Source organism: Haliaeetus leucocephalus, unplaced genomic scaffold, assembly GCF_000737465.1.
Source record: "Haliaeetus leucocephalus isolate CR32 unplaced genomic scaffold, Haliaeetus_leucocephalus-4.0 Scaffold566, whole genome shotgun sequence".
Lineage (NCBI taxonomy): Eukaryota > Metazoa > Chordata > Aves > Accipitriformes > Accipitridae > Haliaeetus > Haliaeetus leucocephalus.
The window spans coordinates 6,100,229-6,118,327 of record NW_010973002.1 but is presented as its reverse complement, the minus strand read 5'-3'; the positions used below and the strand labels follow the sequence as shown (position 1 = coordinate 6,118,327).

The following is an 18,099-nucleotide window of genomic DNA, read 5'->3' as shown; positions in this document are numbered from 1 at the left end:
AGAAAACTAATCTCTTTTCCACAGCCAGCTGCCACATCTTACCTGCAACTCCTTCCTACCTTTACTACAATCATCCCAGTTTTTCTCTTGGACAAAACCAAAACACAAGAAAACCCATGAAGTTTCATTTTAGCAGCTGGCAGATGAAGAATTTCTCTTGACTAGCAATGACAGGTGTATCTACCACTTTGAAAACAACTTAGCTATGCCCAGAAGTTGGACCATACACACCTGGAACATGTTTAATTTTCATAAGAGCTGTGTTCTATAAATATTTTTAAAGAAGATTATATGTGTCCAACCAGATTTTTGCAATTCACCTCATGAGGCATCTGTAAAGTTCAGTATAAATTCTCAATCCCTTTCACAACAGGTCAGAAGGGAGCTGATATTATGCAAACACAAAGAACTGGGCATTTCTTAACATCTTTTCAATGACCAGGAAATTTAAAACACCTCTTGCAACATAGAGTATCAGTTATTATTAGGTACTGCTTTCTTACTTTATTCTTTTGCTTTTATTAACATATAATGCCTTTGCAGTACATCCAAAGATATGTGAACTGGTACATTTCCTCCATTTTTGATCAGCTTTCAGTATTTCACCCTCGAGTCCTTTTTTTTTTCCAGAGGCTGAGGCCAAGGTGTAAAACTTGAGCTAACCCTGCAACACATTTTTTATATATGTGATTTGCTGTACATTCTTTCCTTCATGCTCGAATCACAACACTACAGCACAAAACACTAGCTGATTACTGTAATTAATTTAGAGTAATACATCATATCACTATGCTATGCTGGAGAAAGAAGAGCTGCTTAGCTAAGTATTTTTTTAAAATTTACAGTGTGATAGATAGGAAAGTCCAGAGCTTGCATTCAATTACAATTCTGAAAGTTCACTTGGAGTTTTAAAGGTTTATATTGCCCCTTTTTTTCTCCCTCAAGTTCCATTTTCACTTCTTGAAAATACTGAAGAGAACTTAAGAAAACTTTTTCCTCATTTAAATGTTAGGTTTTAACCATAAATATGACAGAAGCGGATAGGCAAGACTTTTGTCATCTAGTCCAATCCTCTGCATAAGGAGTAATAAATCCTAGAACAGACAGACTGTATAGAAAACCTTATTATATACATTGCACAGATTTATCTTCTTGGATTTTTAACATTTCTGCTGAAAATTTTCTTATTATGTGCAAAGTATGCACTTAGGCAACTGTTTTGACTTTGAGAGTTTTCGTCTCCTTGTTCCTGAAGTTCATACATACTTTACTCAAAGGTGATAATATTTGTTTTAATAAACCATTTCCCCCTTTCTCCTTCCACTGGGTCAGATTATCACTTCCTCTAATTAAAAAAGTCCAAGAAGGAAATTCTGGGAGATGAACTCTCCATGTGGAAATGAAGATCTACTTATGGTAGATCCCTATGGGATAATGAAGGAGGGAAAAGGTGGAGAAAATTCAATTGGAAGAAAAGGCAGCTGCCCATTTGAAAGAAGACAAGGTCCTGTTTTGCTTCCTCCAACGCACAGATCAGCCTTAGAGCCTGAAACCAAAGTTTTAGGAAACCTCTTCCATGGTGGCCAGGACAGTCACCAAAAGGGAAAAGGGTCAGAGACAGTAGCTGTCGTCTCTCTTCCGAGCACGGAGAAAGATCCGTGTATCAAAAGTGAAGACCCCAAGGAAACCGCCTCACCTCTCGCCACTATTGCAGTCACCACCTTGCGTCACACTGGGAACTGACCTGGGGCCCCTGAGCTAAAAACACAACTCTACAGCTGGACCTACAAAAGCACAGCTCTCAAGGGCTCTAACAGACTTGCATCCTTGGAGGTCAGACACAGAGGGAAACATGTTAAGACACCCTGGTCACAAGGTTATATTATCATTAAAAATAGTGAGATATTACTAATACAGTTTCCCTGGGTTAAATAAATTCAGTTCTTCTAACCTGATTCAAAATACATGAATGTAAAGTTTCAAAATGTTGAACAAAGGCAGTTTCTCCTCGATAATTTGAAATTATTCAGACCATATATGTAACAGCAGGATACATGAATAATTAAATGCTCTGTAAGCTTTTGTTTCAGAGTGAAAAGCATAAGGATTTCCATTTCCAAGGATACTCATAGAGCTTTCTTTTCCAGATGAAAAACTGGCTCCAGTCACAATTGAAATAAACATTTTGATAACATGATTTTAGTAAAGAGGAGAAGGGGGGAGGAGGTAGAGGAGCCTTGAGAAAAGGTCCATTTGCAAAACAAAGCAAACCTCCTGCAACTGAAATCCCTTTTTATTTCCTGTACAGGTGCCAGGTCTTGAACAGACACCCAATTTATTACCTTGTCAGCTGACTTATTAGGGTTGACACAAATCGAGCTGAAATATGCCTGACATACTGCAGTCAAGGCTTTTTTCACGCTTTAGCACAAAGCCAAACTTTCCACAAGGTGGAGGGAAAAGGAGAGGGAGCTGTGGGAGTTCTATTCCCTGTTTTCTATCATCAAGATGAATATGATCCTCTCCCATTCTTAATATGCAAAACCAGTCATGAAATAACCCAAGGCTAAAAAATAATTCACCAAAATGATACAGCTGGGAAATGATTATCAGGCTCTGGAAGCCCTTGATTACAGGAAATAGCACCTACATTTTGAGAAAATGTTCCCACCAGACACAAAAGCTGAATCAAAGCCTCTCCTCTTCCTCAGTATGGCTTTCTTGTCTAGCATTTTAGCCTAAATAATGCAAATCCCCAGTTCTCCTCAAGGAGAAAAAAATCCTATCAAATGCAAAATGAAGTAAAATGGAGGTGAATTTGGTATCCCTACTAGCAGTACTGTACGCAGTATTGCATAACGTTTTGTCTTACAGAACTGACCTTTTCTTCACCAAACCTCTTCCTTTTGCACGTCACTTTTTATCCTCTAATTTAAGACGCTAATATTAATTTACAGTAGTGGGTGAAATAAAACATGAAACAACAGATTTTGGAAGGGAAAGAACTAAAGTCAGTGTTATGCTTTTTTATTATTAAGTCCAAGCCCTGTCTATATAATTCAAGTCACTTCTTGTTTATCTTTGCACTTTCATATGTAAATAAGCAACCAATTAAAAATCCAGAACAACTTAAATATTTTCATGGGAAGTTCCACTGCCTTTAGTAATATAATCCATAGTAGTAACACATTCTGCCCTAAGTTTACGCAAGGTCTTCTAGTAAATTTAATTACATGTGATCTTTAAAAGATGACAAATCCTAGTTTAAAAAGTTCAGTTCAGAAGCTGAGCTTCTGGCATTGTAGCTTACTCTTCTTTCTTTATGAAAATGGAAGTTATATTTCTTTAGACCTATTTATACCTGCCCAGCACACAGGGCACTAAATTCTGTTCCAGTAACTTCAGGACACACAATACTGGGAGATTCTAGAACGTCGTCTTCTGTGAGGCAATGGACCTGACTTATCAATATTTGCATAAATAGCACCATATAAGTCTAATACAAATGCTTACTTAGTACCTTTTTCCAATTGAGGATCTGACTTTGTTCTCTCATACTTGGTTGTTCCATTGAAGTCAGCAAATTTGCATTACAGTTTAAGTTAGATTAGGAACAAGCCAATAATATTCTCAAAGGTCACATATAAACAGAAGTAATGAGGAAAGAGAAAAGGGTATTCTATTCAACTGAGATTAGTTCTTCTGAATTTGCCTAGAACAAAGGAACTGGTAACAGATGACTGTTCCTATGGTCTATAAAAATACAGTGAAATAACTTCAGTGAGACATCATAGCACATCAAATGATGAAATGAGGAAAAATATTTACATGAGAATTTCTATTGAACTGCTTTGGTCATACTTTTGAACTTCTAAAATGATAGTTTGTTTTTGTCAGTGACATACACAGTGGTGAAAGTCTATTCTTTTCAGATCTGCAACACTGATTTACAGAATGGTTAAGAGACATTTTTCCCCCATTTCCGTAACTTCAAGGTGTTGACCCAGGAAACTAGGTTGGCCAGCTCTAAAAATGCTACCCCTGTGCTCCATCTAGTGGAATCCTGATTTAAGCTTAATGCATCTTTTAGCACAAAAGTGCTTCAGTCAGAAGGGTACTCTCTACACAGCAGCAGTTCCTTAGTTTTTTCAAAATGCATGCAAACTGCCACAATTTATCTTAAAGAAAAATACAGAAACATGGAATAAAAATCTACACAACATTTAATGGGCTTAAGAAATTGGTATATTTTGTGAGCTACAGAGACTACTGAACTTAATTAACAACATACTTCCAATAAGGGTAAACTCAGTTCACAGTCTGTACTTTCACAGAAGAGCACAAGTATATTTGAGAACAAACACTGACAGCTTTCCTTTGTTTCTAAAGACATGGCAGGTGCAAAGCTGGGCTCTAAGATTCACAAACGGGCAATCACCGAGCCGTTTACTGGCCCCACTGTATAGAAAAAGGCAATGATGCAATACTAAGGATGTAGACAAATACGCATTCTGTAAACAGCTGTGTCTGTGTACGTGGTTACAACCTAAAAGAGTAATTGGCTCCCTGACAGGCTTGTGTGAAATACAACAATCTCTAGAACATTATGGTAGGTTGAGACTACCAGTTGGTTCAGTCAATTAGTTTGAGAACATCCCAACTCTCCCAAGTCTCTCTCCCAAATCCTTCCTTTTAATGTTTAGTAGCTTATACGTCTTTTCATTAGAAATTTCAGAGTTTTAAACTCTGGCTCAGAGCTTTCCTTAGTCATCACCAAAAAGTAGCGCTCCCTGCATGCCAGGCTGTCTAGAGCTGCTCGTTGGTACTCCAGTGCTCTTCAGCCTGCTTCAAACAAAATGAACCAGGTTAACAAAATTCTACAGTTTAAATCATGGTAATGCTGCTGATATGCCCGGGGAGGACTCACCACTGAGAGAAGTGGAGACGGTAACAGGGGACTGGGGAAGTGGTGATGAGCACCTGACAGCAGGCAGGAAGCACTAGCATCTTTACTGGGCACAGCTGCATTTGGACTTGCCTGAGGATGCAGCATGATTTACACCAAATTTATAAAACTGTGTTAAACTGATGCAGTGAGAAAATAGTAACTCTTGTGTGGATTAATTATCCTAACTTTACTGATTTAGTTCCACTCAATTCATCAATGACAAACCAGATCAAAAAAACCTAATTAGACCAAACAAAGACTGTTCATGTAGTCACTGCCATAAGCTTAACTGAACTGATTTAGAAAATCCCCTTCCAGAGTCAGGTTTGCCTGCTGAAAATGCTACCAGTTCCTGTTGCCCAGCATTGAAACTGTTTATCCTACTCTGACTGCTTTACCTACAGAAGACCAGTGAGTTATTCTTCTGACAGAGCTGTGAGGGCTGTGACCTTTGGCAAATGTGGGAACAATCAGTGGTGTATATGGGACAGTGCAGCCAGAGGGGTGCTCTTATGAAATATATAACTACCTAGCACTACTTGGAGAGGAGTGGGGAGGAATGGGGAAGTGAGTAGATTCTGTCTCTTCAGGCTTGTTACCTATTAAAATCCCATTTTTTTGGAAACATCTATTGACAGGTAGTCTCTTAAATTGCCATAGCTAGCTGCTGCAGGCATGGTCATGACTGCAGGTTCAGTAGAGCCGGAGCCTAGGGCCTGACAGCTCTTGGCTGCCCCGTTCCCACTTGCTTGCCTGTCTCTCTGCCTTAAGCAAATACCTTTTTGCTCCCACAGTGAACTGAAATTAACTCCGCACGGGATCAGATGAGCACCTGAACCAACACAAGAGAAAGGGAGGACTATGTAAGTAAGTACAGGAAGGACAGAAGTGCAGTAGCCAGAAGTTAGGCTGGTTTAGGGGCATGGCATGGCACAGCAGCTCTACTTGCCATTTAATCAGGTTAAGTGATTACCTTTCCAGTTTGGCTCCATCTGCTCATCACTACCCTAAGTGTGGTGGTTACCAGCCCTCAGACCTGCCAGCATAATTGCATGCATAGCTGCTCCCTGACCTGGCTCCGTCAAAATGAATGCAGCTGAGCTTAAACACCTCTTTTATAGTTCTTGGGGGCTTTTGTTTCTGCTTTTAGCTGGATCACTTTGTCAGGACCAGGTTAGGGAGCAATTAAATGTGGAGTTATGTTGGCAGATCTAAGGGGGCAGCTGGATCAGAAGCAACACATCTGACCATGCTCTAAATAAACATCTGTCCAAAGCCTTAGTCAAACAGATGTGGGGAAAAAAAATGTACCTAATAAGTCTTGAAGTGAAAATATAATTTACGAGAAACTGCATGTATCAAATTTTCTTCTGAGAGATGCAATCACTAATTTATGAGATTATAATTTTCTGTGTAGATACTTCAGGAAACCAGGACATACTTTAGATGGATAAATCCATGCAGGCAATTATTTTGTGTTCTGTCAGGACACTGCCAGGTCCACAGTGTTGTGAACTGCTTGCACCAACTTGAATCAAGTGTATTCTCATCAGCTCTGCATATTGCTACTATTAAGAATTGAAAACTTCGGGTTTCAGATTGCAATTTTACATATGTTTTAAAGCAGATAACTCAGTAATGCTACAAAAGAATTGAGGATTTCTTGTCCTGCAACTGACTGCTTTTTTCCAAGCCCACTTCTTGTGCTAGCACAAGATTCTGCACAGCCATAGTAAGAATTGATGCAGGTTAATATGATGGGTGGGTGCTGGACCTGCTTCCTGGGCCACTTTACCACAGGGGAACATGACACTGATGCTGGCAAAAGGGGAGAGAAGGTACAGAGGCAGGAATGAGCAACCAGAAATACAAGTCAAAGGTGCTTCATCTGGCAGCAGTGCTGGTCTAAAATGTACATGAAACTGCCTCTCCAATCTAACTTCTGGAAGATTATTTAAAATCTAGATATGTACAAAACTCTGAATATCCTGGTCTACAGCAGAAACAGGATTTGTACTCCTTTGATTCAGTTACTGCTGATGTGCAGATATCTTAAGATGCATAATAGCATGAACCAATCAAAAAGCATTTTCTCATTCCTTTCTGATGTTCAACGCTTCAGAGAACTCTAATCTCCTGTTTCAAAAACCAAAGTAAATAATGTATACAAATGGTAATGTTCTCTTTAGAAATGGAGACGTTTACTGCAGACTTGACCAACAAAACTCTTTTAGACATATATATATATATATACACACTCACACACTGTCTGACTGTGTTGCAGACTTGAACACTAAAAACTGGCAATTGGGCATGACCATAAAGAACGGAGACTTTCCCAACTAGTTTGAAAATGTACCTACCTCAGTTATCCCCCAAACACTTTTTGATTTGATTTACGTTCTGCTGCTTTAAAAGAAGAAATGGGCCAATATGAAATAATGCACATACTTGTATAGTGGATATTTATACCCAAAATAAACTTTCTCTTGGGAGAATATTTTTAAAGCAGCATTTCAAGTCTCCTGGCAATGGTTAGTTAGAAAAGTTATTTATTTATTTAGAATAAAAGTTCTCAGAAATTTTTTAACCACCAACATTTAGGATGCTGGGAGTAAGCTTAGTAATTCAAGTTTCTCCCTTTCCCCCAAATTACTTTTCATTGCATATAACATTTAGTGTTCATACATGCAGAGGAATGCATAGTATGCATTAAGGCAGAGAAAATTATATTTAAGAAATGTATGGGCTATTTTACAAGAGACAGTATGTGCGCATAAAGCAACTCAACTTACTATATGCTGTTGAGTCTAATAAGCCTAAAAACAAAACACATTGCCTTGTCCAATTAGACTTTTCCACTTACACCTACATTTTTAATATTTGGCATATGAATATCAACAATTTATGATTTGCATTTTCTCCAACAATGAAGTAAGAAACACTGAATAAATACTGTTTTCCCTCAAGATATGCAGTACTTCTGTTATACAGGCTGTGCAATGGAAAAACATACTTAGAGGCTGAATATGGTCTGTGACTCCTAATTTTTTCATTAAATATAAAGACCTCTTTGCAATGATGCATCTGAAGCTTCATTCTAACTAATAGACTGAAGCCCACCATTTTAGATTGAACCACAGATTTTTTTAAGGAAGTGGCAAACCATTGCTGCTAGTTGAGAAAATGAAAATTAGTCCCTGGGAGAGGATACAATCAATGGTGTGTTAATCTAACCTTCAGCTGTTAATGATTTGCACTAGTATTTCCCCTGATGCTGTGGGTTCTGCTGAAATATTGTTTTAGCAGTTTCTGTCAGCTTTCCCTACCTTTTTTCTGCCTGAACAGGAAAGACTGAAGTGAAAGTTTTAGCAACAGATTTTGCATGTGCTTCCCCCCACCCCCCTTTTTTATCTGACCCAGTTCTTTCACACCATGGAGGCAGAAGACAGAACGGTAAACTGTTCTGTTTTTTTTCAGTTAGAGCCTTTTTAGCCAGTCTATTATTCACAACTCCTCTTACTCACAGAAGAGGTGTTATACTGAGCAGTCACCACCAGAATTGTGATATTAACATGCAATTAAATAATTTAGGAAGTCTGTATTTTGCCTGCTTCTTTCACATTCAGCCAGAAAGTTTAAAGCTTTACAGAACTCTTTTTTTTGGAAAGAACTGTTGAGGAGGGTCTTGTATTTTCAGCCATGAGAGCCACACAAGTGACCTGGAAGAGACTTCTTGTGCTTGTGTAGCAATGAGTTAAGTGTACCAATCCTGCAGATTTGCCTGATGCTGCAAAGTTTGTGTCCTTATGGATCATTTGGTTCACTCACTTGAAACAACCTTGCAAAATAATTCTTATCCAAAAGAAAACTGCGTAGCCCACAAGCCAAATTCTACAGCAAAGTACTGAGTGCCAAAATAATAAAAGTACTCAGCAACTTGCAAAGCTGCATTCCACACATGCAACGCTAGTTCTCTTAACAATCATTTCTTCCATGAATAAGTGCATCTGAAGCATTTCAGTATTCTTAAAATAAAGCCAAAAGGCTTTGCAAAACCATTCAAATTTACTTTACGTGTATCTCAGTCCCCGTGTTTAACTTAATCAGTCCTGAATACTTCAGATGAAAAAATATGTGTTTAGCATGGTAACCCTCTGAAGTGTATGACTGTCTAGAAAATTTGGGTTAAGTTGCAGAAGCGTCGTTTGAACTATTTCAATATTAGCTGCCTGCAAACTAGAGTAAGCCTTTATCAGGGTTGTGTGTTGGTGCACACAAGTGTAATGTATTGATAAATATTTAATTTATTAAATTAAACAGCTTAAATTATAATGAAAAATTGAAAGTTTCTCCTTCAAGATCATGCTTACAAGTCATATTAAAAGCAACAAAATGGTTTGAATATAGGTGTCGTGGTTTAACCCCAGCCAGCAACTAAGCACTACGCAGCCGCTCACTCACTCCCCCCTCATCCAGTGGGATGGGGGAGAAAATCGGGAAAAGAAGTAAAACTCACGGGTTGAGATAAGAACGGTTTAATAGAACAGAAAAGAAGAAACTAATAATGATAATGATAACACTAATAAAATGACAACAGTAGTAATAAAAGGATTGGAATGTACAAATGATGCGCAGGGCAATTGCTCACCACCCGCCGACCGACACCCAGCCAGTCCCCGAGCCGCGATTTCCTTCCCCCCTCTTCCCAGTTCCTAAACTAGATGGGACGTCCCATGGTATGGAATACACTGTTGGCCAGTTTGGGTCAGGTGCCCTGGCTGGGCATGAGAAGCTGAAAAATCCTTGACTATAGTCTAAACACTACTGAGCAACAACTGAAAACATCAGCGTTATCAACATTCTTCACATACTGAACTCAAAACATAGCACTGTACCAGCTACTAGGAAGACAGTTAACTCTATCCCAGCTGAAACCAGGACAATAGGTTGTACACTAGACGCAAAAATAGCTTAATGAAATTCTCAAATAACTTAGACCTTACTTTACGTTTGAATATTTCTCATGCTGAAAGCTCATGCCTCTTATTTGTAGATATATGAAGAGTTCAGGAGAGTGTCTTTAAGTGACATTATTTATCTACCAAATTCCTTAAAAGGCTTTATACATGGTATTTACTACTGATAACTAACATAATCCATCACAAGTAGTCTTTGTACCTAATTTAAAGGCACAGACATAGATCTTGTCAAAACTTTTCTTAGAAAGTTTGAAAAAAAAATCAGGTAAATGTCAAATGTTCAATAGATTACAAAGTGGGTGATTTACACATTTCAGAAAATGGGTGCTACTTGCCAGAAGGGATAATGTTTTTGTTGCTGTGCTCTTTGAATGTATTTTATCAATAACCTGGATTGAAAGAGGAGATTTCTAGTAAAATTTGCAATGACAAAAACCAGGGATCTCTAAGTAACAAAGACAACATCTCATGGATTCAAAGTATTTTAGGATGACCAAATGTACAATCCATGTATTTCTATGTGGCCAAATATAAGAACATAGTGCCTATGAATGAGGAATGTAAGCCACAGAATCTAAAAAAATATTTGGGGATGAAGGACTGCTCAAAGGACCTGGGATATATAAAGGGAGGAACAACAAGTAGAAATAGAGAACAAATGACTTCATTATTTGGCACTGATGTAGTAGTTTCTGAAATATGGAGTGCACTTGAGACATCAACACTAAGAAGGCTGAAAAACTGCAGAGGATTCAGAAAAAGGACTGTGGGAATAACTGAAAGACTTGAAAATACACCATATAGTCAAATTCAAATAATAGAAACTTTTCTTCATGCAATGAACAGATTATATGCAATTTGATGGTAATCTGTAAATTTATTACATGGGGAATAGAAATGTAATCGCATTCTAATAGAAAAGATGTAATAAAAAACTATCATCTGGAAGCTCATATCATACAAAGGCAGATCTAAAACATGGTATTCCTTAGAAGTAATTAGAGCTCCTGAAAAACATTTAGAGCAATTTATATAAAGAATTTGCTGGATTCCCTGTTACTGGATATTTAGTAATCCACAGTGGATATTTCTTTAAAACACAACTCTGTTCATGGTGAACTAATTCAGGCAAATCTTATGGCCTTTACATTGGAGAGTAGATTAGATGATCATGTTTGCAACAATTCCCTCAGGCATTAAAATCCACTGAAATCAAACACGAGATTACAACTGAGTTCAAAGAACTTTGGATCACACGCATAGTCACAGTTCTATCAATCTGCTTAAATGCACACAATTTTATTTTTAAAGGCTAATGAAAATAATGGACTTGGCTTGGTTTGTTGGTTTTGTTTTCTTCTTTCTGAAGTTTAATGAAAGAAACTCAGATTTTAACATACAGTCTAACATAAGATATGGTCAAGTCAGCTGAAGTCCCAGAATCAGCCAAGATCAAATACAGATGAATATAATTGGAGCTGGAAAATACCCTGCAAGTATGATATTTAGCCTTACAGATTAGAAAGACATTTACACTCTTCATGCAACTTCATTTTAGCAAAGTAAGATCCAGATGCCTTGTTTAATCATTTTGGGTTAGCAATAACAACTTCAATATATAATTCTCTTTTCTTCCTTCTTAGTGATTAAAAAACAATCTTAAGCTAATATAACACATATACTTACTCTGGCAGTCGAGACAGGATGCCTAAGGAAAGAGAACTTATGCCATCATTAATCCGACCTGACAGCTTACGCTTCTGAACCCAGCTGACAGCAAACTCCAGCCCAATAAAAGCAATGAAGAATGGAATACTCTGAAAAACAGTTTGAAGAAAAGAAGTCACATCACAAATAGAATTAGATTCACCTTTCCTAACAGCACTTTATACAGCCAGATACTTCTCAGGTTGTCTGGCACCTTACTAGCTACTACTATGATAAAGCTCCACGTGGACCTTAAGCATCAGAACAACCAAGGCTATCATTTAATCCACAACACAAGCATAAGTCCAGTGCACTAACCTTCTCCCATATTATTTTCTTTTGTATCTTCTGCACATAGATTGTTATATGGCATCAAAACAAAACACAAAAGTCTTTCCAAACTCAGGTTTCTCATATTCAAGAAAATCAGTGAAAGCAGCAACAACAAGGTAAAACAGAATCTGCTTTTGATTTGATATGTAAGAAGTTTTTGAATGTGTTCAGCCACTGAATTTGGCATCCAACAATATTATCTGAAAGACATAGTAAAGTGAGTTTCCTTCTACTCGGCATTTCTGTTGCCATGCTTTTGCTGCAGATAGCAACAGCTCTTCTGTGCGCGTTTTCGTCAGAAAACCCAGTAACTATGCAGCCCATTCCAATTTGGGCCATACCACATGTTCTCTTTCCAGACCCAGCAGCAATGATACAATGTTCCCTTTTTTCTTTTGGGTTGTACTAACTGTAAAATAATTTTCTGCCTTTCTGAAGAAAAGTATAATGAGGAGTGAGACTGAAACATTTCTCACTCACAACACTGCTTCAGTCTAGGATTCAATTCACACTGTCCATCTTGCATCCCAGATCAACGGGCAAGTTGAAAATGCACAACAGCAGCACCCAATGGAGAAAAGTATGGCTGTGACTAGTGGTAGGACTGGGTAACATATTGTGACAACACAACTTTTCATCAGTGGAGAAAGATTGTTACAGCTGTTCTCAAATTTTCATCAGCATAAGCAAGAAAAAAGGACTGAATAACAGTAATTGATAGAGTGTACGTTTTTTTGCTAACACTGGAGTGCTAACAGTCCCTGCACTTCATGGGTGGAAGGAATGATGCGGCAGTGGCAGCATATCAGCCACCGCCGCCAAAATCTAGGCAACCTATGGCAAGGAAAATAGGAAGGAGTTGTTTTGCTTGCATCAGATCTCTGTGCACATGAATGTTCCTTCAGCTGCCTCCCTCGCTCTGTAGAAAACTTTTAAGTGACCATGGAGACATTCAGACAACTCCTTCTCAGTGGTATTAAGGCATAAAATTCCCACCATGTTTTGCAGGGCAAAAGAAATGCAAGACCAGTGAGACTTTCTGTACCATTATGGAAGGCATCACACTGCCAAACTTGCCCTGTTAGTCATCTTCTGCTGCCCGCTTCAAATGACCTGCAAACACCTATAGATTCACAGACTGGAATCCTTCAAACTGCATTGCTGTACAAGAGAGGCTGCTCCTGCCTATACAACATTTTAATGGAAGAAGCATGTTGCCTCTGCAAATGCCATTGCATTTTGGAGGGTGCTCATTTTTGTTGCCAAGTGAGATGTGATCCGGGAATTCCTACCAGGCTGGGACACTAAAGAGACTAAGATGGATATAGACCAGATTGCTCAGTCGAAGAAGAACTGGATGATACAAACCATGCAAGCAGCAAGAGATTTATAGCGTCTAGGAAATCTGAAAGTTCATAAACTTCAGCAGCTCAGGGTTAGGTTACAATAGCAGATGAACAGAGATAAATATCAACATGGCACTTTTTAATTTAGATGCCTAGCTTGCTCTTTAACAGGTATCTAAAAGCCTGTTTGGGATATGCACTAACTGATGATATAAAAACCTTTGAAAGCAAAGGAAGACCTATGGATAAAGCCTAAAGAGCACCCAAGAAAAGCAATGTGGTAAATCTGTGGATATTTGAAATCAATAATAAATAAAGAAATAAAAAACAAACCCCGCAACCTTCCATTTGAAAACATTGAAACCTTCTAGGAAAATACGAATTACTCCTTGTTTTGCTCTAGCTGCTTCATTTCTAAGTAGACAAGACTTTTAATGTACTTTTCTTAATTGATTTAATTAAAGAACAGATTCCTAACTTACCAAACAAAGGTTGATGACCACAGCTGTACACTCCAGAAGAGATAAAAAGAGTCTTACTAAAAACAACTAAGAAACACTTGACCACAATATTAGGAGCCAGGTCTAGCACAGAGTACAGGCAGTTTCAGTTATGGAACAGCAGAAGCTGCACAGCAAATTGAATGGGCTCAGGACAGAAGCAGTGGGATGCTTTATTCATGAAATGAAAATAGTGAATAGGAAATATACAATGCCTGTATTCTATGTGGTGATTCACTTTACCTAGCAACCTCTGAAATGGTTAAAATACTTGACTTTATACTAATACGCATTAATATAACTTCTTTCCCATTGACTTCATTAAATATTTTGTTCCCACTGTGAAGCTGTGAGACAGCCAAGCATTTGACAGCATTTTTTGACTCACAAATAGGGAGTGTCATGGCAAGGAGGATAGAGAAACATTCAGACAGCCTTAACCTCCTGCCCATCAAGGAGCTTGCGAAAGGAAAGATTTATGGCATACCTTTTAGTATCTAAGAAATTACTATCCCTCTCCCACATACCCACATTAAGCTTTGTCCAAAGCAGTTCACAGGGATCAACTATGTCAGGTTAGTATGTATTATTTATGTGACCATAACACCCAACAGCTATTGTCATGAAGCAGGATCATACCATGTTAGATGCCGTACAAACAGAAGGAAAAGTCACTCCCTATTCCAAACAGCCTGCAGTCTAAGGATGAGATGTAATATAGCAGAAGGATAATGTGACTAATTCAGGAAAAAAGGAGACAGTCAGTAAGGCAGACAATAGTCTTGCGCTAGACTAACCATTACTTTTTTTTTTTCCTTTTTTAAGTTAAAGTGACAATGAAGACATTTAAGGAACCTGTTGAGGATGGGTAGCTCTGCAAAAGTTTTCAAGAATTGCCCCTACAAACAAAATGGCACAAAGTTAAGAAATAGCTACTGTTGGCATCACAGGTCAGAGGCAGAAGCTGGATCCTTTTGATATCTTCTGGTTTATAAATGTTTTACTCTCTCTCTGTTTCATGTTTCTTTCTCGTCACCCATCACTGGAAATACTTAATGGAGATTTGCATTAGCTTGTGGTTTACTTGTATAACTGATCCATAACTTGAAAGTCTTACTCTGAGCACTAAGAGGAGTTCCCTTATAAGTAACCAACTCTTACAGAATGCAAAGGACCATTTAAAATCAGTTTCTGCTTTATACAGTTGCAAAAAATAATATTCTAAGTTGAAACTCAGCATAAATTCATGGGTTTATTGCAAGTCTTGAAACAGTTTCTGTTTTCTTAAAGTCCCAGGTCCTTATAACATAAGAATCTCAACTTTCATGTAAAACTAAATACGAAGGTTCTGTGCCTCATTATTTAGAAGCAAAGCCTAAAATGTGAATTGAGTGTAAATGTGAACTTAATCTTTAGGCTCTCAAAAGCAGAGAGAAAATAGAAAAGAAAAACAGTGATTATTAAATTTAAAGCTTTCATTTTGGGGCTCTCAGCAGAAGGAACAGTGTGCTCTCTTCCTGAGTCTGACTCAGGAAAGTCTTTACTGAGCACAAGTGATAATTTCAGAATGTAGCAAGGAGCAAAGTGAAGTTGTTGCTGTTCATGAAAACTATATTCGGCAAGCAAAAAGCAGCACTCTGTCTGCCCATCTGTAGATTATGAGAAAATCAAAAAAACAGAGCATAATCTTATACCCATAGCAAATAGGATGCTCATGAAACGACAAGGCAAGCCATCAGCATACATTGTAAGAGTCAGGATGTTCCGCCCTGGAGAAAGAAAATTGACTTATGCTTTCTCTTCTCTTCCTAGAAATAATGGAAAATCAAGGGTTTCAAATTCTATGTGACAAAAGCTTACATAAAAATAAATTCTATGATTATGGTCCAGGATTTGGACCCCTTTTCCCAGAATTTTGGACATTAGTTGGATGGGTGATGTTTCCCTGGGCAGTGCTGCAGAGCTTTGCTACTAGTCACTGGTAGCTGATCAGCTCATGTTTTAAACAGAACTTGGGGCCTTCACGTACAGCTCTGCCAACACACAGAGCACAATGCAGGGACCAGGAGCTGTCCTGCCTCTGAAAAGGGAAGTAGTATAACCACAGCCAGAACATACATGACACAAGTTAAGCTAAATTATTCTGTTCTCAAAATCAGAGCTGCTTCAGCCAGTGCTGTCATTTGCTGCCCAGATGTAACAGCACAGCTGACCAGCTCAAGGGAGCTACTCCTATGAAGTGCATATATTTTGTAAATCTCCAAAGTGCTCAATTTTGCAGATCACTAAAAACATGAATATTTGTGTGAATTAAGAGGTTCTGCCACTTGCTTAAAGTTGGAAGGTGCATATCCCCTCAACTGTAGCCATGTGATTTAATGTACTAGAAATACCTTCATCCATATGATACACATGATAGATCACAGAGCCAAGATCTAAATCCCACTTCTACATGGTGTCTCAGAAAAAAAACAACAAAAACTGTTTAGGAGACAATATCATCAGTAGTTTGTTTCATACCCACATCATTGTTACTGTCTTTTAGAGTGAATTATTTGAGCTGAGGCCTTCATTTATTACCAGCTCTACACTAGACGTTTTTTGTTCTATGTTGGGCTGAGCTCAGACATCCACATCTGTATTTGTACCAATTTAAGGGTTACCACTCAAAGCCCCCCTTGAATGGTTCCTCAGGTCACTATTAAATCTAGCCCTCCTGAATCCAATGGATCTGCTGCTCTTGCAATTGTTCCCTAAACAGTCCAAGCGAAGCTGCCAGAGTAGTAGTTCAAATGCAGAACAGTGACAAGCAGCTGGAGAGGGACTGTAGATAGTTACCTTCTGCCCACAAACACATGTCCAGAAGAAGAGGTGTGAACACTGCCTACGCTGAGACCAAAGCCATAGAGTTAAAACAGTTATACCACTAAAAGACTTCTACACACCAACCTAACCAAGCATCAAAAGATCTGTTCTGGCAAGAAATGCACTGGCAGGGGATTCTAGTACAACTAACCAAAGATAGCAATTATAGGAAACTATAACCATAATGGGAAAACTTTTTTTAGTGTAGTTTTTGTGTGAGGTATATATTCCCTTACAAACTTATCACAACGGTGCTCTACAACAGCAGAAGCCTGCAGGCACTTTTGTAATGCAAAGAAGTATTGAGAATCTTTCCACAAACTTTTACAGTTTTGTGCCCAAGTAAAAGAAATTCCAGGTTTGGCCAAGGTCTGAGCTGAATATTGCACAGGTCTGCATGGGAGAAGAAAGCCCAGGGATGTTAAGGAATCCTGCTGGCAAGAAAGTGAATGATACTCGGCTGGAAATGTGCGAACAGTAAAAGGGATTGAGATAGGCAATAGATAAGAGCTGGAGGGAGAGATCAGCTGACTAGGCAAAACTGTCAAGCTCTAGACAGTCTTCCTCGACCACGATGCTATAGCTTAGTTGCAAAATGCCTCTGAGGAAAGCAGTCCATCGACCAGACACTGCACGCACAGGCTGGGTTTGCAGCAGCTGTCTGCTTACCCTATCCAAAAGGGCAATGTTTGCTGATAACAGCCATCAGCAAGGGGCTGCTGCATGCTATGATTCCCAGAAAGCTGCTGACAGTGCTGCACTGCTCTGCGCAACCCATGACAACTCCATCGCAGCCCAACAGCAGCTGCTGTGCAGCAGTCCAAGGTTTACCTGGCAGAGGAGCTAGCCAGAGCTACCAGGACCCATACGAAAAGTGTGGATCTTCAGTGAAGCTGGACTGAATTTACTTTGACAAGGGCAAAATAGTTTTTAATCTGCTCTCTCCATGAAAAGCTTACATGGCTTCCAGGTTCAGCAGGAGCTGTGTGCCAAGATATGTGCAATAGGTAGGACAGAAGGGAGCAAAGGTACCTTCATAGGAGTGGACAAGCTGGCAGGGCAGCAGGGGAGGAGAGCTGCTGCCTGCTGCCAAGGGCGTTCTCACCCCGACCTCTGTACTCTTGCCTTGGAGCTTTAGGAGACAGCACTGTCCCAACACAAATATTTGTTCTCAATTCTCTTAAAAAATCTTTATTTTTTCTTTTAAAGAGAAATTTTTATTTTTCTTTTTTTTTGACTGAGCTTGTAGCACTTGCCTCAAGGGCACAGAGAGACCTGACATTTTGCTTGCTTTGAGAACTGTAATAGCCAAACACGGTATCATGTTTTCTGGTTTACTCAGTTCAGCTCGCTGTCACTATATCCAGCAGCACCGACAAGCTGAACAATGTTAGCATGAACCCCCAGGTACCTGGGGC

The 18,099-nt window shown here is 38.8% G+C and overlaps 1 protein-coding gene across 1 annotated transcript in view; it reads right to left on the bottom strand.

Moving 5' to 3' along the window:
- Positions 1-18,099, bottom strand: part of AGMO (alkylglycerol monooxygenase) — a 198,486-nt gene that overhangs the window by 180,095 nt on the left and 292 nt on the right. The window contains exon 2 of the mRNA XM_010577667.1: positions 11,617-11,800. Within this exon, the coding sequence (XP_010575969.1) occupies positions 11,617-11,800 (184 nt within the window). The remainder of the gene's footprint in view (positions 1-11,616; positions 11,801-18,099) is intronic.